At 36.8% G+C, this 25,143-nt stretch overlaps 1 protein-coding gene across 1 annotated transcript; it reads left to right on the forward strand.

Moving 5' to 3' along the window:
• Positions 1-2,663: 2,663 nt before the first annotated feature.
• LOC121306166 (transmembrane protein 161B-like) lies at positions 2,664-23,121 on the forward strand. Its single transcript, XM_041237913.1, has 12 exons — positions 2,664-2,861; positions 5,922-6,025; positions 6,884-6,967; positions 10,403-10,500; positions 10,769-10,925; positions 12,128-12,279; positions 13,682-13,742; positions 13,844-13,984; positions 15,881-15,994; positions 16,375-16,549; positions 17,558-17,654; positions 18,134-23,121. The coding sequence occupies exons 1-12, from the start codon at positions 2,859-2,861 to the stop codon at positions 18,397-18,399; spliced, it is 1,452 nt and encodes a 483-aa protein (XP_041093847.1). The 5' UTR covers positions 2,664-2,858; the 3' UTR covers positions 18,400-23,121.
• Positions 23,122-25,143: the final 2,022 nt, after the last annotated feature.

The following is a 25,143-nucleotide window of genomic DNA, read 5'->3' on the forward strand; positions in this document are numbered from 1 at the left end:
AATTCTGTAATATGAGACAATTGGTCAGGAGTCTGAATACTTTTGCAAGGCACTGTGTGTTGTGTGGTGTGTGTGTTGTGTGTACATGTGTGATATATATATATAATAATATATTATATATATATATATAGATATATTATATATATATATATATATATATATATCAGTCACAGACAAAAGCATTTGAGCAATTAACATGAAAGAAACCACAAAGAAAGTGATTTCTATCATTTCTAATTGTTCTATTGAAAGATGTAAATTAGAGATTCGGCATTATAATAGAACAATAACATGCAAAAACGAATTTTACACTTTGACAAAAGTATTTGGGCAATCAGCATATTTCGTATGAAACACATTCGTTGCTAATTATTGACAATTATCATGATTGAAAACCAACACCTAGAAGAATTGATGCTGTTTTGAAGGCAAAGGGTGGTCACACCAAATATGGATTTGATGTAGATTTTTCTTCTGTTCACTCACTTTGCATTTTGTTAATTGATAAATATAAACCATTAACATGTCTATTTTTGAAAGCATTCTTACTTTACAACATTTTTTAACACCTGCCTAAAACTTTTGCACAGTACTATCCATCTATCTATCTATCTATCTATCTATCTATATATATATATATATATCTATCTATCTATCTATCTATCTATATATATATAAATACATACATACATACATACACTCGATAACACTTTGAACAAATGGGATCGGCTGTGTTTCATATAAACTCCCCTTGGTTTAGGCTTACCTGGCTAGTTTACCAGTCACCCCCATATCTGCCGTCATCGAATTCGCACAAAGCTCAGACAAAGGGCACCCAGAACGTTATGCCGACCACTGTCACAAACAGACAGAAAAGGACGAGGCAAAGCAGGTCTGATACCGCTTAAGAGGTGAAAGGCAGTTTGCTCTGAGGTTTTTTTTTTTTTTTTCTCACATAAATCAGGAAACTGTTTTTTGCCCCGTTGTGACACCCAGGTGTAATGTGACCTCTGGCTAACCATTGTTATAAGAACATAAGAAAGTTTACAAACGAGAGGTCATTTGGCCCATCTTGCTCGTTTGGTTGTTAGTAGCTTATTGATCCCAGAATCTCATCAAGCAGCTTCTTGAAGGATCCCAGGGTGTCAGCTTAAACAACATTACTGGGGAGTTGATTCCAGACCCTCACAATTCTCTATGTAAAAAAGTGCCTCCTATTTTCTGTTCTGAATGCCCCTTTGTCTAATCTTCATTTGTGACCCCTGGTCCTTGTTTCTTTTTTCAGGTCAAAAAAGTCCCTTGGGTCGACATTGTCAATACCTTTCACAATTTTGAATGCTTGAATTAGGTTGCTGCGTAGTCTTCTTTGTTCAAGACTGAACAGATAAAATTCTTTTAGCCTGTCTTCATATGACATGCCTTTTAAGCCTGAAATAATTCTGGTCGCTCTTCTTTGCACTCTTTCTAGAGCAGCAATATCTTTTTTATAGCAAGGTGACCAGAACTGAACACAATATTCAAGATGAGGTCTTACTAGTGCATTGTACAATTTTAACATTACTTCCCTTCATTTAAATTCAACACTTTTTACAATGTATCCGAGCATCTTGTTAGCCTTTTTTTATAGATTCCCCACATTGTCTAGATGAAGACATTCTAGGTTCCTCCTAGGTTTTTGTTGACTCAGTCTTTACAGTATAATCGTAAATCTCAAAAAACTACTCACTTCTAAATCTTTTGTAGTCATTTTTGTATTACTTTAGTATAAATACATGTTATTTTGACTTTATGTGAACGAAGACACCGGGATTTCCGTTTTCCCATTGGAAATAGTGATATTTTGAAATATCACTGTCCTGGTCACAAAAGCAAAGTTTGTGGGGAATAATAGCCATTTTCTATACTATTGAGGCATAAGCAATTAGGAAATAACACTTACTACCCAGGAACAAAAAAAAATAAATTGTTACACGGTGTAATACAGGTCTCACAATGGTATTCTCAATATTTGTTAGGCTACGTTGACTTGCTCTAATGTCAACAGAAAAAATAGAACAACCCACCCACTCTTAAAGTCTGACACTTCTCATCTGTTCTGTCGCCAAACACCCACTCCAGCTGTGACATTAAAAAACTAGCCTGCTGAGATTTTTGGACCAACAAAACAAAAAGATACGAATGTCTTTTTTAACAATGGCGTTTTGTGTCTGTTAATATTGTTATGGACCCTCGTCGATGATGTTTATCAAGGCGTTATCAAAAATGTATTATACAGTCAGTATATACCGACAACAAACAAGTTAAAAAAATAGAGCGGTGCAAACATACAATCATGTATGTCAATCTCGGGTTCAGCCGTCAGGACCCCTGGGACACAAACTTTTCAACTTTTCTGCTCACAAACGGTTCGTCTATAAATAAACCTGCTACAAAAATCACGTTCTTTTCAAAAACAATAACACCACCCCAGTGTTATATTGATCGGCGTGGATATTCCATGAAATATTTTCAAAGCAATCCCAGTCAATGTTTGTGTGAATATGCCTTAAGAAATTAAACGTTCTGTACTGAATACCTGTTTTCTTTGTTTGTCAGGCGTTTGCGTTAGTCAGCCTGTTCCTGGGGTCTTAACGTGACCTCTAAAGCACTGAAAACAGCGAAGAGCTGAGCTCTGTGGAAGCAGCTGGGACATTGCGGTCTCTGCTTGTAGTAATATACAGGGAGGAAGTCAATGAAATCATACTCAGAATTTATAGAAAAGACTGGCACCAGGAAGGCTTTATGTGCTCCGAGCCGCTGGACTTCCGACTGTTTAGAGAGTCTGCTGGTGCTATACAGTTGATTGCTTGATTGCAAATATGGTGAGTGTACCTGTGTGCTTAGGTACCGTTACCTGGTAACGGTTTAATGAACAGAAGAGACTAGGTGTTGAAAAAAGATTTGCACAATCTACTAGATGTTACAGTCAGTAGTATTACTGTACAAGTATTGCACACTATCGTTCATGTGTCACTGCATATGTGTGAATGTGGTTGAAATGATGTGCTTAAAGTAGCGTATATTTTAAATGTTACACTTTGTGTTCCCATAATTCACAGACTGGTTTTCGAGCTCAGAATAAAATAAAATAAAAAAAAAAGAAGTGAACAATATTTTGAATCATGGAAAGTGCCAGTAGATTAGACAACCATCATTGTTGACCTCTACCTGGCCTAGATTGCATACACTGCCCTACCCTACTACATACAGCACCTGACATGGTGTAGCATCAACTAACGATTATACTGTGTGTGTGTGTGTGTGTGTGTGTGTGTGTGTGTGTGTGTGTGATATAAATAAAGTTAATTTGTGAACTAATAATCAGATTTAGGCAATTGATCATGTAAAGTATTGGACTAGAGGTGCCCTTACCAGCTTCTGTACAGATGTGAGTGTAGCCTAACTGCACATAGTCATTGCAGCTAATTGGTAATGTCCTTTATACAAAGAATGTTTCTTTTATGTACAAGAATGTGGAGTAAAAATGTTCAGAAGAATAGTTTGTTCAAGTGTGAGACTTCTGCTGAGGATTAGCTGCCCTTTAAATCTCAGTGGATAAGTGTGGTTATCCTAACTCAGCTAGGGGATTTTTTGTTTGTTGGAACATGTTTGAGATGACTTTATACTGTGGCAACTATAGTGAAACCCGATTTAACCTGTCATCAAAGTGACTGAATGTTTCTGACCGGTTATGCCAAGGTGCTGCTCTCCTTCATTTGTTTTGTTTGTTAATGTTGTTTTTGTCATCCTAGTATCTTCAACCAATAAGTACCAACCCATAAACCACAATGAAAAACACTGATAATTAAGCAGTTTCTGCTGTCCAATTCTCTTTGCTACCCCTTGTATTAAATCCATCTCTGCCAGTGTTTCATTGCGTTCTTTACAAAGAATACAATCGGTGTCCTGCCACATCATGCAGGTAGTTAAGTCATCTGAGGTGCTTGGGAATTGTGCAACTGCGTCCTTGGATCCTGCTTAACCTAGCACTGATTTATCAGAGGAGGAATAGTGTAAAGTAAAGCCATTTAAGTTAGTGGTGGACATTGCACAAACCACTTACCTATTATAGGTTTTACATCAAATCCAGGCTTTAGTGTGATCATTTATGTAACATTTGACTGGGAGATGACCCAGTCACATCAGTGCAGAAACCTGATCTAATACAGTACCCTGAATGCATTGGAACATTTTCTAGAGAAATATACAAAAACACATTTATTTTATAGCTCAAATAGAACTAAACAGTAATAAATTACATTTTATTGTGGAAAATACACATTGTTCAGTAGTGCGTTAAAGGTATGAGTTCTTCAAAGTGTAGTATGTTGTGTAATTTTACTTTGGATTCATATATAAAGCCAAGCCAATTAGTAATTGTAATAGCTTATATTCTATGCAGTTTAACATAAACTAAACTCAGAAATCTCGTTCCCGTGTGTAACAAAATGCAGAATCGCTGTTTTGCATGTAAGGATGAATTGAAAAAACAAACTTATCTATCATAAGATGGACAAATAATGATAACACTGTAATACAATGTAGAATAGTATTTCCTACAAATAGTATTCTCTCAAAATAAGGTCATTAAAATAAGGGAATAATGGCCATTGAAACATATTCAACTTATTTATAGTACCTTTTTTTTTTTTTTTAAAACACCGGAAAGAAAACCACTTAATTATTGTAAACCATTTCTAGATTACTGATCTGAAAAAATTATCAAAGTTTTGCTATTTTTTTTGTTGTTGAGTGTGTAATGCATTCTGCTATTTTATTTCTGGGCTTTTTTCTGAGATGCCATTGTTACGCACGATAGAAATACACGTGCTTGGAGCGAAACACTTCCTAATAAGTGTCTTTTGTTGCTGTAGCTGAAAAGACACTGCGGCCACAATGGCCATAAATAGGCATACATTTTGAGGGGCATTGCGGCGATTGAGAAGGGCACCCACGGCAATTGCCACATGGCCGTTGTTAATTTGAAGCCCTGCTTTTGCAAAGTTACTGTAAACAGAAGTATTTGGTATTGGTGTGGAGCAGCTCAATGACCTTCACATTGGCTTTTGAAGGAAGTGTTCAAACACAACCGCAGCTGTGTAGTAAAGTCAATTCATTGTGTCCTGAACAACTTGCTTATCTCTGTCATTGTTATCTAAATATTCTTGAGCTACAGCAATACTGTAACCCAATATGTGGTTTAGTAAGAGTTTAGCATGATTGTTGACCCACAATCTTTTCGGATAAGCCTGCCGGAATGAGTTGTTGGTTTCCAAGGTGAATCTGATTGCATTCTAAACTCAAACGATGCAGCACTTTAACCTCCTAATGGGTTGCTTGCAAGTTTAGATTTATTAACCCTTGCAAGAAATCCATACAGTGGTAATTAAACAAACGTCTGTCTGTGTGTGTGTGTGTATGATTAATGTGTATGAACATGGCGTTATTCTTAGACACTGTCTCCATCTTCCTATTATGAAACTTATGCGCCAAATTTCTGGATCTGTACTTTTTTGAAAACACAAACAGATCATTACAGCATAGCAATACAGCAATGCCTGCTGTGTGTAGTGTTTGTTTATTTATTTATTTTTTAAATCTAATTTTCTGTATTTAATCAGTATTTTAATTTGGGGAGGTGTTTCCTCAATTCTGTAGTTGATGATACCTAAACCCCATATTACTGATGTAGTGGTGCCAAAACAGATGATTAATTAACATAAGGAAGGCATTGAAGTAATAGATTAGTATATAATAGTATATATAAATAAATGATGTTGCCATTTTCGGTGGTGTTTTTATTTAAAATCACAGATGCCATTGTATTGGTAAGATTTCAATAAAGTAGCTTCAGTACAAACTTATTGTTTGTTTTGTTTTAGGGTGTGATCGGGGTGCAGCTGGTGGTTACCATGGTAATGGCCAGTGTCATTCAGAAAATCATACCTCACTATTCGTTTGCCCGCTGGCTGCTCTGCAGTGGAAGGTAAGGTCAACTGTGTGAAATTGGTCAAACTCTGCAAACTTTTATTCATTAGGCACTTATTCTTGAAATCACAAATCTTGAGTTTACAGAGTGAATGGTTGAATGGAACTGACATTATTGAACTTTTAGTCTCTGGGTTTGCTCTTGGAACTAAGCCTGTGGTTATTAAACTTAATTGCGAAAGTTGCAACTTCAGTTTAGGGGATATAGCCAGGAGAGAAAGCTAGCTTTAATATTACAGGATATTCAGGAGGGGCACCAAACATTACCCATAATTCCCAAGACATTGAAGTAGGTTGAAACTATTTTGTATTTAGTATATGGATAGTTTTGTTTATAGCTACTTTGTCTTGTCTGTGTCTTAATCCTTTTCTATTAAATAAAATTTAAAAAAATAAAAATGAACCAATACAGTATGAGGATCAAGTTACTTCTGGTAGTTTTTTAGGAACTCGGACTCCCAGAAGCCTCACGCTTTGGCGCGCCTTCTCGGTAACCAATTGGTGCATTTCAGTTAGAGACTGTGTTCCTTGATGTGCAGCTCAAGTGCAGTGTTGACATATTTGCGAACGATAATTTCACTTTATATGCAGCTTTAACACAAATACCCTTAGGCAATATGCACGTTTCACATATGTTTGTCTTTTATATAGGAAAATGTGAGACCTGTTAAATCCTAGTACAGCAATACTGTACATATTAGTTACTGGAATTAGTTTGTTAGATATATGCTAGTATTCAATATTGTCATGGAGAAGCCTCAATGTGTCTGATTTAGTATTGGTTAAAATGTTTGAGCAACATTGTGTGATTTGTTTATTTTTTTTATCTTGACGTTTGTTTTTATTGCCTCTGTAGTTTGCGGTGGTATCAGCATCCTACAGAAGATGAGCTGAGGAGTCTTGCTGGGAAGCAACAAAAGGGAAAAAACAAGAAAGACAGGTAAGGGGCTGCATTAATGTTTGATTCATTGTCACCCTTGCACTGAGATGACATCTGCTGCTTCTGTTATTTATTTTAAAACAACAGAAGCATAAGAAGTTACATCTCATTGTGGAAATGTTATTGTGAACTGAAACAAAACATGCTTGATTATTACGTATTGATCCCTAATTGCAAAACTTTAATTCAAGTTAGTCCTGTTTTAAAGAAATGCATTTCTGTTTTTAGGAATAAAAAAGCAGTTTGATCTTCATATAGTTCTTCACTGTAAATCTAGTTTAAAAAAAAAAAAAAAAAAAAAAAAAAAAAAAAGTCATTCATTCATGTCGGCAACTGTCAACAGTAGAATCTGACTGAGCTGGTAGTAAAACGACAAGGACAAATGTAAACAAAGGATAACACCATGAAGCCAAAGCTAACTTTTCTAACAAGCGTAGATAAATATCAAATACAAGTATGGATACGGTGTTAGGATACAATCAGGTATTATTATTATTTCAAAAATATTCAGTAATTCTTAAGGTAGTGATGTCTGTCAGACATGACACGTAGCCTCTAGGAAGCCTACAGAACAGTTTTAAAAAGTAAAGCTTTTATGATATCAGATTTATCACATGATATATTGTACCAACTTGTAATCCCTAATTGGACAGTCAATTGTTGTATTGTCCTATAGAAAATCAGCTTTACTTTTTGATTTACTAAACGCTTGTTACAGCTGGTCAAAAAAAAACATTTAATGTTTAAATGTAAAGATGCAGTTTCCATATAGAAGCATACTAAAAAAAAAGATACAAATCAAATATTGACACTTTTTGTTCTGGTGCACTCTCAAACCACTAACCTGGCAGAATTAACTATGAAATCTACAGTGATATGCATTGCGAGAACTGCAAGAGAACATCCCCTTGATGTTGCAGACCAATGCAACACGACAGGGGTGCTTATTACCTAGAGTGGAGAAAAACATTTAAATCTCTTTCTTTTCCGTCCCTCAGCTCGTTAAATATGGTACGGTGCTAGTCATCTAAATGTTTCAAAATGGTACATAATTTAGACTGTTTTATTTTTACTTAGGTTTCTCCTTTTGCATACTTGGTAAGACAATGTCTAGCTTGCTCTCCATTGTCAAACGTTGTTGACATGGCCAGAAACAAGCCTTTAATGAGGTCTGCAGTCATGCTTGATGATGACAATGCAAAGCCTTCAATTTGAACTTAAGAAAGTTACAAATGAGAGAAGGCCATTCGGCCCATCTTGCTTGCTTGGTTGTTAGTAGCTTATTGATCCCAAAATCTCATCAGGCAGCTTCTTGAATTATCCCATGGTGTCAGCTTCAACAAAATTACTGGGGAGTTGATTCCAGACCCTCACAATTCTCTGAGTAAAAAAGTGTCTCCTATTTTCTGTTCTGAATGCCCCTTTGTCTAATCTCCATTTGTGACCCCTGTCCCTTGTCTCTTTTTTCAGGTCAAAAACGTACCTTGGGTTGACATTAGAATTTTGAATGCTTGAATCAGATCACCGCATAGTCATCTTTGTTCAAGACTCAATAGATTCAATTCTTTTAGTCTGTCTGCATATGACATGCCTTTTAAACTCTTCTGGTTGCTCTTCTTTGCACTCGTTCTAGAGCAGCAATATTCCTTTTGTAGCGAGGTGACCAGAACTAGACACAATATTCTAGACAAGGTCTTACTAATGCATTGTAAAGTTTTAACATTATTTCCCTTGATTTAAATTCAGCACTTTTCATTATCTGAGCATTTTGTTGGCCTTTTTTATAGCTTCCCCACATTATCTATAGGAAGACATTTCTGAGTTAACAAACCCCCTAGGTCTTTTTCATAGGTAACTTCTTCAGTTTCAGTATCTCCCATATGGTATTTATAGTGCACACTATTATTGCCTGCGTGCAGTATCTTACATTTTTCTCTATTAAATGTCATTTGACATGTCTGCCCAGTTCTGATCGTTGTCTAGATCATTTTGAATGACTTTTGCTGCTGCAACGGTGTTTGTCACTCTTCCTATTTTTGTGTCGTCAGCAAATTTAATAAGTTTGCTTACTATACCAGAATCTAAGTCATTAATGTGATTAGGAAGAGCAGAGGACCTAATACTCCACTGGGTGCCTCACTCGATTTTGAGGTTTCTCCTCTAATCAGCACTTTCTGTTTTCTACGTGTTAACCACTCCCTAATCCATAAGCATTTATTTCCTTGAATCCCTACTGCATTACTTTGTCAAAAGCTTTCTGGAAATCTAAATAAACCATGTCATATGCTTTGCAATTATCCATTGTCAATGGTTGCATCCTTAGAAAAAATCAAGCAGGTTAGTTAGACGCTATCTCCCTTTCCTAAAACCATGCTGGCTGTCTCCCAGGATATTGTTACCGTATAGCTAATTTTCCATTTTGGATCTTATTATAGTTTACATATAATAGAAGTCAGGCTTATTGGTCTGTAGTTACCTGGTTCTGTTTTGTTTCTCTTTTTTTGTGGATTGGTATTGCATTTGCAATTCTCCAGTCTGCCGGTACAACCCCTGTGTCAAGGGATTTGCTGTTATCTTACAGTATAACTTGGTGACATCTGTTCTTAACTCTTTAGAAGGGTTAAGCAACTTTTCTTTTGTTGATCTCACATTTGCAAAAGCTGAAATTACGGTCACGTCTCAAAGGTGTCTCCGCTTTATTGTGGTGAGTACAGTAACTAAACATTGAGTGCATTCAGAGTGGCAGGACACTTGAAAGAAAAGACCATAGTCAGGAGGAATTATGGAGCTTGCCAGATCAACGCTAAGCCTGCGGTGCGTACAGCTGAGTGCCGGCTGTCCTTGGGAGTGTGAAACCTTTAATCTTGCCCTCTCTTAGTTGGTTTGTCTGAACCTGTGTTTGTTCACTCCATGTAGTGGCTAGCATGGCTCCTTTAGATAATGCCCTCTTTAAGTCGCTCAGTACTGGGACACTCACAACACCATGGTAGGGTTTCAGTGTCTCTTCCATGTGGAGTTGTGACAGTCCACTGGAAACACTAGCAGCAGCCTGTTAGTGCTTTACCTCTTTTTGGCCTCTTTAAATTTGTCATGAAAAAATAACAACTGTAGTAGTGCCTACAGTGAAAGGCCATTACGTAGACAAACATTCACACAATATATTGGAAAGTGCCAGTCAGTATCAAACTTCTGTTCATGAAAAATATCTTTCCGTTTAACAAATGGGTAATAATAGGTAACAAATTGTAATAATTCTTATTATCTTAAATCATGTTTAATTGTATTGTGATTTTATTTTCTCTCTCTCATTTCTGTCTTATGGCATTTTACAAGAAAGCCATACTGCAGTACTGTTCTCTCCCACAATGGGGGGGGGGGGGGGAGTTTGAATTAAAGTAAATGTAATATTGTAGTTATTTAAAATATTTCTTTCAGGAAGTACAATGGACACATAGAAAACAAACCGCTGACCGTCCCGAAAGATATAGATCTGCAGCTAGAAACAAAGTCCATTGCTGAAGTGGATACCCTGGGTAGGAGGAACAATGGATTATTTCATACATGGCTTTTAAAAGTACAGCTACACTTCCTGCATTAGCAGTAGAAGGGGTAGCTGTGCTGAGCTGTTTCACATGTTGTTTTTGATTTAAGTTTATTAGCCTATATGAAATTAAATAAGATTCAAAATGAGATATGAATAACTGGGGGGGGGGTCTTTTTAATGTGACCATTCAGATGAGCTCCTGTAAGATTCACTGATATCATTAAGATCACATATGCAGTGAAGCTTATTTCTTTCAGCTCTGCACTACTTTCCTGAGTACCAGTGGTTGGTGGATTTCACCATTGCTGCTACTGTCGTGTACCTCATTACTGAATTCTACTATAGCCTGGTGGCTCCCTCTAATGAAATGAACATCAGTGTAGTGTGGTGTCTGCTGGTCCTGGCCTTTGTAATGTATCCTTTAAGAGATTCAGTACACATTCAGAGGTGTATCTTGTAATGGTAGGATATCGTTTTATAAGCGAGGGCTGTATGAAGTCTGAAGAGAGGGTTGTGGTGCATATAGCCCCAGGACTATAGTGTAACTGAAGTCCCTCTTTTCTCATTTTATTATTTCTAATGTAATGAATAATACTTTTTTCTGCATGTACAAGTTGCTGTTTTGTAACCAGATAGTTCACACACTCTTCACAACTTAAGTGGATTCAGTCCTAAATTTAATTATAGGGTGCTTTGTTTCTATTTACTGAAAATATAATATATACTATAAATATAGTTTGTGTTTCAGATTTATATAGCATACTAGAGACAGTTTACTCAGGGCTTGCACTGTAGTGGGTTAAATATATTTAATGTTAAATGCCCCTTGTTTAAAAGTTAACTGCATTGAAGATGTTAAGGGTGCTGAATTTCTTTCTGCAGGCCAGAGTTTTTTGTATCCTGGAACGCCCAACTGATTTTAACTGACAAGCTTAAGTGTTGAAGCTTCAACTGCATGTAGCACGGACAGCCTTCTCAATTTCAGTTTAATCTCAACCTCTTTGACAGAATTTTCTCTGAGCTTCTGATACATGTAGCTTGTACCCTCCATTTATACTTGTCAGATGAGCCTAAAAACCATACTTTAAAAAGGGTGTTTTAGGATTGTGTTCTGCCTTCATGTAAACAAGCAGCCTTGTGGCAGTTCAAGTAGAGACTACCGATATCCAATGCGTTTCATTAGTGCCTCTTTGGTTTCTCTCCCACTATCAAGTGATCTTGTTGAGACAGTGTAGTGGTAAAGAGACTTGTAATAAGCCAGCTGTCCTTCATTTGAAATGGTAATGCCGAGGGATGTTCCTTTGTGCAGTAAACGCTTTTATATATTCTCATACAGATGCATCGGTCTTCCTGCACAACTTAAAACGGTTGGGAACAGCTCTTGTGTCTGAAAAGTGTGATGTGTATTGTAGAGAACTGCTCTTCAGTTAGTTCTTTCAGTTAACTTCTATAATAATAAACTCTGCATGTAGAAGTGCTGCACATTGTCTTGTGTACACACAGGTACTGTTGAATATCCGTTTCGAACTTTAAGTATTCAGAGAGTAAATTCCAGGCCGTTCCAAGTGTTCATATTTTCCCTTGAGAATTATTTCCTTAACACATTTGTTTCCCAGAAAGGTCCTCTTCTCATTGACTGCTCACTACTTTAAAGGGGAGGAAGGAGGAGAGCGATCCCTCTGCATCACATTTGCATTTTTCTTCTTTGTAAAAGCCATGGCCATCCTAATCATTACAGAGAACTACCTGGAGTTTGGATTGGAAACAGGTATGATTCTGTATGTGTCAACAACTGAGTTCCGTAAAGTTTGTGGATGCAGAACCAGTCAATCTTGTTTTAGTAAAGCTGCTGTGCAATAATCTAGACGCTTATAGTCAGACCTTTATAATAAGCCAAGACTGATGTGAACAAAGTTCTTGAATTGTGCTGTGCTGTGCTGGGGGTTAATTCTGCCAGGTGTTGAGGCTGTTTGGAAGGGCTGTGGGACGTCTGAAAAAAAAAAACATCTGATCTCTGGCAGGAGTTGAAAACATCTGATCTCTGGCAGGAGTTGAGGAGACAGAGTCACCTACATAAAGGGACTTCACCAGCCTCTTTGAAAATAACAGCTGCCCTTGTCTCTGAGCCAGCCCCCGCCTGTCTCTACGGGGGGCATTTGTGCACTTCTCAGGAGGGAGGTTGAATTTCTTCTAGTTAAATGTTATGAAGTGCTAGTGGTTTGCAAAAGCCCTGGTGGCACAAGGACCTAATTACTTGTTGCTAAATGGCTGCTGATCTGTTGTGGTCTCTTGGCTTGGAATAACCAGTATCATTTTCTTTTGATGTTTGTGGTTAAAGTGTAACGTAATGTATTGTGTTATGATCTTGGTGAGCTTCTATCCGTTTAAAGCAGGCAAATAAACCCAGGCTGGTGTAAAACAAATGCCGATATTGGGGGTGAAATGGAAGAAAACATAGCAACACCAAATTGCACACCTATTTGATTGTAGTTGTAAGCATCATTTCAACCATATTACTTGGCTTTTAACTACATGGATATACAGATAATGTGTTGAAACTCAATGCAGTTTTTTGTATTGCGATTATAAAACTTGTTCAGTCTGTAGTATAGTTTTACATATGTATACCTATATGTCACTGTAGCACACAGTAGTACTGTGTACCGGGATTAGGCCTGTCTAATATTCACTGAATACAGGTATTATTTCTAGAAAGAGCTAAATAATCTGTGGTATCCATTTCAGTGTAGAAAAATAACCCAAAGGATAGGATGATTACAGTGAAGTCCAAATCGTTACAAAGCAATCAGGGTGCCCACTGTAGGTCTAAACCCCTAGGAGTTGTTCCTTTTAATAACGGCAGCAATTAATATGTCACTTTACATGTCAAGACATTTCAAAGCACTTCACCTGGTTTAGAATTAGACACAGTCACAAGATTGCATGGAACACAGAAACAAATCTGTAAATTGAGCAGTTCACAATTCCACAAGGATTTGGTTTATGTATAATATTTTTGGGGGGTGGGGGGGGGGGGGGTTTGGGGGGGGGGAGTATGGTGGGGGGGGGGGGGGGGGGGGTTTACAGAGTATTAAGACAGGAGAAATCCTAGATTTTTTTTTTGGTCAATCCAGAATAACTTCTTCTTTTTCTCCTTTTGTGCTGTTAAGGGTTTGCTAATTTTTCTGAAAGTGCCGTGCAGTTTCTTGAAAAGCAAGGTCTGGACTCCCAGTAAGTTTATTCTCACGATTGTATTGTTATTTAAATGATTTCAGAACTAGTGTAGTGCATTACAGGACCAATCCATTTAATACCCTTTTTATGTTTTGTAGGGGCCCTATATCCAAGCTAACGTTCAAACTCTTCCTGGCTTTGCTGTGCTCTCTGATCGGTGCTTTCTTAACATTTCCTGGCTTGCGTTTAGCTCAGATGCACCTGGATGCATTGAATCTGGCAACAGAAAAAGTAACACAGTAAGTGATGCAATAACTCAACCATTTGGTTTGCCTAACTTTTAATGCGTCAAACAGGCAGGTTTTGCTTCATGCTGACAATGTGCTAACCGGGTTGTGTAGCAGAGTGAGACTCACATTTCACAAATACAAAAGGATACATTTTAAAATGTACACATGGCTTGGAGAAACTAACTGTTCAAACTAGTCTGACAGTTTCCATGACATGCCCAAACCACTGTTAACAGACATATCGGTCGTGAATTATCAAAGCTATTTACTCCAAATTGTCATTAGCACTGGTACCATGTTTCTAGTGTCTCAGCATTAGGAAAGGTCAAGAAAAAGGACTGAGCTGGAGCAAGAAGACACAATGTAGCAATGGTCGTAACATTTAAAGGAAAAAGCTAAATTAAATAAAAACTTCAAACTGGATATATATTATAGTTCCATGCTAAGTTATTTAGAACTTTAATGTTCATCTAATGAGTGACTCAAAATAGTTGCACATTAGACCCTACCAGCAGTGTTGTGGTATAGCACTTGCATGAGGAAGTTGGACATGAAACAAAAATAAAAACTGCTGCACCCTGACAGTACTGTTAAGCATGTTCTATTACTGATGTAGATCAACTTTAAAATACATTTGCATGAAACAAACATTAGAATTTGTATTTAATACTGTGACAAGTGAAAAAGTCTGTGCCTTGCGAGTACTGCTGTCATTTAAAGTTGAATCGGTCATTATAATAACTTGTGTTCTGTATTGAAATTGAAAGATGCAAATATACAAGAATATTTTCAGTTTCAATGTGAGAGATGAATACAATAGTGCACTATGTTTCCTCCCAACCTTAGAAAAAATGTATCCTTGATTATTAAAAATGTAATAATCATGAAACTGTCCTAGCCGTTAAAGGAATTTACAGCAGGCCAGAATAAGGTCTGATGATATCAGACTGTACAGAACAGTGGATTATTTTTAGAGAGAACTGTTTTCTATTTCACTCTTCGCCATCCTTGGCTATTTAAGACGATTGACTCTGGAATCGGCATATAGCAAGAGGTTATCCACTTTGTCCTAGCTGACCTCACTAACCTGTTCATCTTGTGGTTTGTGGCTTACATGCCCAGGTGTCACTCGGTGGATTACTTCCCGCAGTCCTTACACTCTGGAATATGGTGGAGTAGTGGTAGGCGGTCAAGGCTAGATAGCAAACCCAGACTCAGAAATGCAAGTTTAAAGCGCCTTGGCACATTTTTAATAAACGAAACACAGAAACAAATCTAAGGGTTACATAAACCCCTGTAACATATAGAATAACCCCAGAGCTACAGATTTCCTGGTGCTGTTTCTCTTACTTTTTACTTCCTCTGTTCAGGCTGGACACCACACCATTACTGAACCATCTCCAAACAGATATTCCCTTTGTTCTCTTTTTTTATAGGTGTGGCCAGGGGAAATTGACTTCTATCAATCATTACCTGGCCACATTCCATGCTTTCTCAATTAAATAATTAAACAAAATAACTGGTTATCATGTAGTTGTGCAAAGGCAGCCACAAAGCACACATTTCTCCCTGTCAAATATATACTGTAAAAACGCATATACTATGAGGTAAAACCCCTTTAATTGTCTCTTCAGTGGGACTGAGCAAAAATGGCGAACATATGCAAAGTTGACTTTATCACCAATTGCCTGCCAAAATAAGCACAAAAAGTGTTCATGCAGGAAATGTAGGATAAGGATTTACAAGAAAGCTGGTTTTGCCAATGAGAGAGATGAAAATGTTGTCAAAGCCTTGGTTTTACATACCTTTTAAATAGTTATTTCAAGTCTGGTAAATGACTGTGAACATCAGAGTATTGAGGAGGAAAAAACTAATTTAGTCTTTTTTTCTTTTTTTCTATTTAAGGACTTTACTACATATCAACTTTTTGGCTCCTTTAATTATGGTACTGCTGTGGGTGAAGCCTATAACCAAGGACTACATAATGAACCCAACGCTGGGTAAAGAAAGTGTACCGTTGTAAGTTTGCCAAAACTGAGTCTATTTATTTCTACACTGTTTCAGAATTTCAGATGGTGTCGCATCAGAACCACTGAAATCGGACTAAGGCGTTTCGACTATTTCCAAAATTGTCATTTTTAATAAATTGCTAAAGAGTAAGTTGCTTCAAATGACTTGTTCTTACTTTGTGAGGTTTGCCAGCATTCTGAGTGGTTCTTTTGTAATTGCTTAAGTACATATATTGTATATTGATACGCTTCAGTTGAGGCAGGCAGTCATAGACATGAGACATCCTAAAAGCTAAAGGGACAGTAAAAAAATAAGTAAAAGTGAATTTGAAGCTTGTTTCTTGCATTGTAACTAAAGAGTACAGCACTGATCTGTGAACCAATCCGCAGAATGACAGAGGCCACCTTCGACACCCTGCGCTTGTGGGTCATTATCCTGCTGTGCTTGCTGAGGCTGGGCCTGATACGCCACCACCTCCAGGCATACCTGAACCTGGCCCAGAAGTGTGTGGAGCAAATGAAGAAGGAGGCTGGGAGAATCAGCACTGTCGACCTGCAGAAAATGGTAGGGACTTTGACGACCAATGTTGAATGGAAATAATGTGTGGTTGGTGGGGTAGCATGTTAACTTGTTTTCCTGTGGTCTCGATGTCTGGGTTTGAATCTGGCTCGGGTTTGTTGATCCCCTATTGATTGACATGCTTTGAACCCGAGGACACTGCTAAGGTGAATTGAGCTAAGAAGTGAAACACTAAGTCGTTTCCTGAGAAATATTTAACCTTGTGTAGTACAAAGTGTTTTGAAATGAGTTTGCAAATGGATATGCATAACTGGTAAGATTTATGGAAATATTTTCAACTATATCCACTTGAGTGAATAGAGATGTTTCAGTACAAGTCTAGCCACAGTGACAATTCAAGTGTGGTTTCATAGACCCTGATAAACAATGTTACCTTAGGTGGGGTAGTCTGAGATGAATGCTCATGGGGATAGTGAAACCAGTCCTTACTATATTCTTTTCAGTCAATTAACACAAATAGCTGAATTTACAGTATTTTATGTATAGATGACTTTATAGCCTACACAGTACTACATTTATACTTGCATATAAGCAAATCCTTACCAGAGATCAAAACCCACCGATTCTAAAAATGTATTCACTAACAAGTGTCTGTTAACTTCTGAGCTGCTTGAATTGTCAGCACGCACAAGCACTTTCCATATTAACTGGAGGTACAGGAAAATAAGAGCATGGAATTCAAAGACACTCTTTCCATTAAATCCTAAAACATTGCTCTTTATAGAGCCCGTGATTTTTATTTAAGTGTCTTTTTGTATTGCAGCATGAGTTTTTTGGCAAGCCTGTTCTCCAAAATAATCATCAGCATCTAAACTTACATTTGCAAGATTATGGTAGACAGGGATGATCTATGCTTAAAGCAGTGTCAGATATGTTTATTTTATTTATTTATTTTTTTTCCCATTTTAGATTGCATGTGTTGCCTGCTCTTAACTGCCATTGTCAGTTCCACTAGTGTGTCGTTGTGTCTGACAGTGCGTTTGTTGTCCGTAGGTTGCTCGTGTGTTTTATTATCTGTGTGTGATAGCCCTTCAGTATATGGCGCCTCTGGTGATGTTGCTTCACACAACGCTGCTGCTAAAAACGCTAGGTAAGTGGGCTTCACTTTAGACTTAAAATAAAGATCTGACATTGCAAGGTCTTTACACCACAAAGTAATTTGCACCATTTTCTTTGTGAAAGAAAAATGACAATAACGTTACAAAGCCGTTAAACCACATGCCACACTTTTGAGTCAACTGTCTAGATTGTCTGTTACCAGTTTTGTAGCCTATATGAGCTCAGTGCATTAAACAGTGCTGTCGTCTTTATTATAACCAGGAAGCATCCTGTCCCACTTCCATTCAGTTTTGAAACAAACACATAGCAGACATATAATACACTGTAGTACCAGATATGCTTTAAATGGAAACGCATGTGTACTGTAACATGTTTCTTTTAAAGTTGTACATTTGAGACCTATGTAACAAATGGGGGTGGGGTTGAAGTTGGATATAACCAAAGTGGCTTTAAATACAATTGGTTATTTAATATTATTTTATTGATCATATTCTTTTCTTGTTTTCATAGGTGATCACTCCTGGGGTGTTTACTCTGAACCTGAGGGGCCGATACACCCTGATCAAATGCCTGCTCCCTCCCTGCCACTTGCAGCTCCTGAAAACACAAAGGTCTCTGTGGCACAAATAACAATGGCGCTAGGGAGCCTTAGGAACGTTTTCACTCCACTGCTGTTCCGTGGCCTTCTTTCCTTCCTCACCTGGTGGATCGCTGCCTGCTTGTTTTCTACCAGTCTCTTCGGGCTGTTTTACCATCAGTACCTAACTGCTGCATAACAACATGATTCCTGGAAACTTCAAAAGCAAGAATTGAAAGGTCCCAGGTAGCAGAAGAGGTGGAGACAGAGGAGCTCTGTAAAACAAAAAACAAAAACAAAAAACAAAAATAATAATCACAATTATACCTGCGGTCACAGCATATCAGTAGATTACCTTTTTCAATGCTTCCTATAACATTTTTAGTGTGGAAAAAACAAAACGTTAAGAAAAAAATTATGTTGAGATGAAGGTAACAATGCTGATTTCAAACAGAGACCAGCGAGCAAGTGAACAACGTGTCTCTATTGGGCCTTTTTGTTTCGAGATTGATTGCCTGCGTAAAAAAATATATATATAAAAAGAATACCATGTTGTGATCACTTGACACCTGTTAGGGCCTCTCTAGATACAGTTTATACAGGTTCTGCAGAACTTAAACAGGTATATATTGTTGGAATGCAAACAACGTTTTTAATGTTACACCTTGATTTTTTTATTATTGTTATTGTATGTATTTATTTACAGTAGAAACTGAGCCATATTTAACAAATCATATATGTTTCTGTTGGAATGAAGATTGTACTTTTCACAACTATGTGGAGATTCATCCAACAGTGCTGGCGTTTAATACTACTGTATATTACAGTACAGCAAGAAGCCGTGAGCCCTGGAGCGTGTGTGTCTGAAGGTGAGACTTTTTCACATCGGTGTATGCAAGCATGACTGCTGCCAGTTGAAGCAGTGTAACAGTAATACAATGAAGTGCGTTTTGACTGTGGTAATGGCCATAAACTGAAGGGTGCGTTGTTATGATAAGCTGCAGTGTCACATTTTAAAATGTATGGAGTACTAATCCTCAAGAGACGGTCCTCTCATACGGTCTAGTCTTTTCCTTTGCTTCATAATAAGTCCTGCACTTTTAGAATGAGGGTAACCATAGGGGTTTTGGTTGTGTTTTTTTTATTTTTTCTTATATAATGGCATTAGATTCCTTTTACTGAAGTGGCTGTGGTAGTCCCAGAATAAGCCCAGGTCATTAAATAGCACATCCAGTCCTTGTACTTCTTGTGTTGGGGAGCATGAGCAATTTATGATGCCGTTTTGACAAAATGTTTGAACTGCCATTGAAGGTGACTTGACTTGTTTCTGTAGTACAATAACAAGCAGGTGCATTTGTTTTGTTCTTCCTGAGAAGGAACCTTTTTATTGATGATGCAGCATTTTTATAAGGAAAAGGTTTCAGAACGTACACACAACTTTCTATGTAGAACCTTAGAGCCTTCCTTTCTACATCATTTCGATAAGTATTCAATGAGCTGCTTTTTACTAACTTAGTGTAGCTTGTAACAAAATGTATGCATCCTCTAGTACATTTGTTTTTTGCGCTGGCATTATCTAAAAGAGCTTTGAATTTAGCAGTAAACCTGGCTGGCATATAATTTTTTTTTTTTTTTTTTTTAAATACTGTACAATACTGGACACACATGTCCTTTGCATCACTGAACAGCTAAACTGTTCATTTCACACCACTTGTTTCATGGTTTACATAAAGGATTATTTGGCATTCGTTAAAAAAAAAAGTGTCTACTGTAACCAATCACCATATCCACAAAAACATTCCAAACTGTGCAATGCAGCTCTTAAGGAAATGCACCACTGTTGCTGCACAAACACTGTCATGTCTTAAATGGACAAAGATGGAAATTGTGCCTCAATTCTGGCTACTGGGGGCCCTTATTTCCAAAACTTTTTTTAACCGATTGCCTAATTTAAATTATTTACCATGATAAAATCAGATCTGAATTTAAACATGAGCTGTTTTTTTTTGTTTGTTTGTTTTGTTTTGTTGTGTTTTTTTTTTTTTTTAAATCCAAGTCATTCTACACAGATCTTTTGTAGACCTAGCAACAGCAGTAATTATGTAAGCATTTTGTAAGCATTGTTTTAATGTCGCATATTATTTGTTCACTCGCTGGGATGTTTTTTTACAGCACAGGATAAAGTAGTGTTGGTTTTATACTTGTAATTCTAGTATTTAAGTGTTATTTAGTTTAAGTAATTTCTTTGGTTTAGGAAAAGGAATGAACACGTGATTTAGATTGAACAATCCGAGCACCTGATGTCTGTTTACTGTGACAAACCAGCCACTTGTTTGAAATCTTTTAGTATTCATGTTATGAAGTATTAATCGTGGATAAATGCATATCGTTTCACCTACCCGCATCTAGATTTTAAAAGCAACATGGCAAGTCTGCTGATTCGTAAACGACTGCTGAGTATGAGTTTGAACATCAAGGAGCAACGCACAAGTGGCAAGTGGCATGCCATGTTTGATATCCCTTATACAAGTATTATCATAGGTAAGCATTGTTAGGTGCAGAAGTATGGTAAAACATTTTTAAAAGCCTGGTAAACTGATAAATGAATAGTGTGCCCATGGGTACAGTGCAAAATGTTGCCAGTGAACTTTTATAAGGGTTGGGACCATGCACAAGTGCAGTGGTTCTCAATCTTGAGTCCAGGGACCCGCTGCATTATAGGGTTTTAATTGGGTTGTCTTAAGCTATCTGGATGCAGGAGCAGGGTTTGTTTTAAAGACGGAGGACAACCATTTTAATATCTTATTGAAACCTTGCCCAGTTTTGAAGTGCTGCGATCATAGATAGCTGCCCATAGACCAATAATGAACAATTTGCTGCTGTTTTTAAACAGTAACGTTTAATTTAAATCTTGCATCCTTGTATTAACAAGCCTGATTCCCCCCCCCCCCCCCCCCCCCCTGGTTTGCTGCTATTCTATAAATCTTCCATCCAAAAATATGTTGGCGCACATGTTGATTTAAGTGCTCCATGAAACAATTATTACTTTATTGGACCTCAACCTCTCAACCCACGCAAGTGCCATCTTTAGGCAGGTTTTTATAGGTGTCGTCTTAGTTTTCATTTACGATATTGTGGGGTAGGGTGGTTGTTGTTTTCATATTTATTAAATCTATTTAAAAAAATAAATGTTCAATTGTTAGAAAAGGAAATGTATTCAGGAAGAAAACGAATGTTGAAAAACAGAATTAACTTATTAGGGGCACATTGCAGTGTACATGTGGAGCAACATCTTTTTTTGCACAGCTGTAAATTATTTATTATAATTAATTTATAATAATTATTAAAGTTTAACTTGTACAACGTCAATAGTTAAGTATACCACATCCAAAATACATACTACTGCAATAGCAAGGCTGCAGCTACAAAAAACCCATATTCTACCATGTCCAGTATACTATGAGTCTGGAGTTTTAACTAGAGGAAAAAAAAAAGTATTATTAAAAAAGTGTATTAATAAAGCGAGAGGATTTGTGTGTCTACCCGTTTCATTTGAGAGATCTCCATGGTATGTTGTATTTTGATCATTCAATATTTTTAAAAAAGTTTTCCAATATTAAGAACTTGACCTGTTGTGCTGTCAATTACAGTTAATTGGATTACTGGTTAAAGCATACCACACATTTCTACTGTATAAAAAAAATTCCAGCTTCACAACATTTTGAACAGTGTGCCTTGGAGGATTCTTCCTTGTTTTTATTATTTCTTTATTCTGCAGATGTGTGTGGAGGAATATAAGGTTTATAAATACAAAGGAGTACTAAATCGTAGCATCTCCACATAATTGCAACTATTAAGGGACTGGAACCTTAAACACACATTGTGTGTTTTAATACTCGTTCACGCTGTCAAGTCTGAAATTACAGAAATGAAAACCAAACCATTGTTGAGCTGCTGCCCTCCACGTTCTGTGCGTATGGTGCAAAACTAGGAAAAACAACCCCTTGTAACACATTCTTATGAAATGATTTTGTTAGAGTAAGTAGCATTTTATTTGTTTAACATTTCCTTCGTATTTTATGGTGTGTGGTTCTGGGTTCTGTTGCTCCAGTATTGAGTAGCCATTTTTCTCTAAAGCTGCCATTACTTGCTTTGTGCTGGAGCTTGGGATTCTTAGTGCTAGCACTGGAATTTCTTCCTCAAATCATGTGCCAATGTTGCCTTTCAATGAGGTCTGAAGGCTGTTAGCTGCAGGTACCTAGGGTTCTCCAAACAAAAAGGCAGATTGAAAATATAATTGTAATAAAAAAAAAAAAAAAATTAAAGATTAACTTTTTTTTTCCCAAAAGGGCAGTAGTCCCTTTTTTTGCTAACTGAAGTATTGCACTCCTTAGGCTTGTGGCCTTATGTTAAGTTTTAACTGTCTGTCTAGCATTGTTGAAATTCTGTGGGTGGTGTGTGGGGGTGTTTTGTGTTTTAATTTTACATTTTGCATGATTTACTGAAACAATGTTGGGTTAAGGGGTCAAACATCTCCACAAATTAATAATACCAAAGATCATCACCTCTTTAAATTAGTGTTTTTTTTTTTTTTTGCTGTTTTTAAAAATGTTAAACCTTCTGAGCAGTAGAAAAGGAATAAGATGTATTGGCAAAGAAGCAAAAACAAAGCAAATCTGTAAATGGGTTTTCTTTCCTTTCTTTTATTTTTCTTTTAGCATGCCTTGTATTCTTGTGAATTGATTCAAATAAGAAATGTTTGTTCTTTTTATTTGTTCCAGTAAATATGTTAACCAACAATACTTTTAACTGTTTGATTATTTCTACTGAACTGCAAATTAATAATTTTGTACCATACTGTTGTCTGGAGCTCCTGTAAATGTACATATTCTAAAGTAAATTAAAGTGATTTTTTAATTTACTTTGTTGTTTACTGTTTTTGTCGCACACCTGCAACACTGATGGGTCTTACTGACATTTCTGTTCTTTTCCTTCTTAAGCTTTACCGCCCTGGGTTTGTTCCCATAGCTATTTACTGTGTATTTTCTCAGTCAAATATATTGGACAATGGGCAGCAAAGGGTTAAGGACTGAGCAGTATTTCCGTATTGAAACTGCTAGATCCAGCTTCACTGACAATATTTGTATTGCTAGGTGACTCTGCCTAACAGTAAACAAAGCATTCAAAAAATGTTTGGTGTCTATTTACACTTGTTGGGTTTTGACCAGTTTGTTTCGTGTCCGAGGGTGACTTGTATATTTGAAAGCATTTATGAATGTTACAAACTCCTTGTCAGATTGTTTGCCAATTTTTATTTTGGCATGTAAGCGGAGTGTGGTTTGTTTCAGTTTTATATAATTATTTTGTTGGCTTAAACAGCTTGTGTGTAACGAATCGCATAAACAGGTTAAGCAAACAAGTGTCCAAACACAAAATTGGGGAATATAGTTGCAGAATTATTTGGAACGCCTAAAATGTGACATGATTTTTGTTTGCATTTTGGTTGCCAGGGTGATCCACTTTTTCAAAGGTGGCCTTGTAAGATGGAGACAAATTACAAAAAAGCAACAAAAGAACTGAAGATACACTGCAAACATCCAAATCATATGAGGACTATGAACCACCTCAACAATTGGTTACACAAAGGGGTATAGAGCCATCATGGGCAGCCAGGAGAGCACGGATTCAGCGTATTGATATCTTCAAAGTTATCTCTGGCACTAGTATGATTTATTGATTTTATTTTGGTTTAATTTTGGTAGTTTGTGTTGCAACTTTTAAATGAGGCTGTTCTGAGAAGTGATTAATCTTCTAGAAGGCACTTCATCTAATTTGTATCCCTAATTACCAAGGTACCATGCCACAAGTCACCCACATAACAAATAAATTCAAATTGCCATTTGACTCATAAAATGATAGTGCTTTATAGTTTGGTTATTTTGTAAGCAACGTTATAAAATAATTATTGAAGCAACTACAAAAACAAACAAATGCCACCATTTGCAATGCATAAACAAATAAATAAATAATGAAGCCCTTTACCTAAGCACAAATATTTTTGTTCATCCTTTTTCAATTTGGCTGTTAAATGCATCGTTTCCAATAGCCAACAGAGTAAAGAAAACAGTAGCCCATCATAGTTTATTCTAATATACTTAACTGTTACACACTGCCAGCGTATGTTTAAAAATTCACTGTATACAACACTGATATAGCATTTCGATTTCAAGACCACGTCGCTAACATACTTTTGCACAAAATATTTTCTAAAGAAAGGTTACAGCAGGAGAAAGGCAGACACAGATCAAGCACATCTTACTCAATTTGTTGAACTTAAAGGCTACATAAGGACCTTTTTATTTGATTGTGTTACATGTTCCCATGTGTTGCTACAAATGTTTACGTAAAGTGTGTGTATTGTTAAAAAAAACTTAACGTTTTGACCACTTTTTTAAACTTTGAAATTACATTCCCTGCCTCAAGATGATGTCCCATGTACCAGCATGGATCTCTCAAAACTACATTTCCCATCATCCTCCTGCTCACTGGGAAATACATCTGTTACATATGTGAGCAGGAGGATGGTGGAAAATATAGTTCAGAGGGGTACATGGGAAGACACATTGAGGCAGGTTAAAAAAGTGGTCAAAATGTAACAAAATAATAATTTAAACAATGCACACACCTTACATAAACAGTTGTAGCAACACATGGGAACATGTAACATAAAATAAAATGGTTCTTATGTGCCCTTTAAATAAATGATCAACGAAATAATTATAGTGATGGATTTCTTTTTTTTTTTTTTTCTGGTTGCGTTTTAAAATCTACTTCAGAAAATTGAATGTGAACCTGAATGATGAAATTTCCATTATTCAACAATTCACTCATGAGCACTCTCGCCAGCAGCCACGTCGTCTGCCATTGCTAGCACTGTACTATG

Source organism: Polyodon spathula, chromosome 2 (assembly GCF_017654505.1).
Source record: "Polyodon spathula isolate WHYD16114869_AA chromosome 2, ASM1765450v1, whole genome shotgun sequence".
Classification (NCBI taxonomy): domain Eukaryota; kingdom Metazoa; phylum Chordata; class Actinopteri; order Acipenseriformes; family Polyodontidae; genus Polyodon; species Polyodon spathula.

Coding starts and splice junctions, on each gene's coding strand:
- LOC121306166 (XM_041237913.1), top strand. Junction 6,026..6,883: donor TGGCTGCTCTGCAGTGGAAG/GTAAGGTCAACT, acceptor TTGCCTCTGTAG/TTTGCGGTGGTATCAGCATC. Junction 10,501..10,768: donor TGCTGAAGTGGATACCCTGG/GTAGGAGGAACA, acceptor TATTTCTTTCAG/CTCTGCACTACTTTCCTGAG.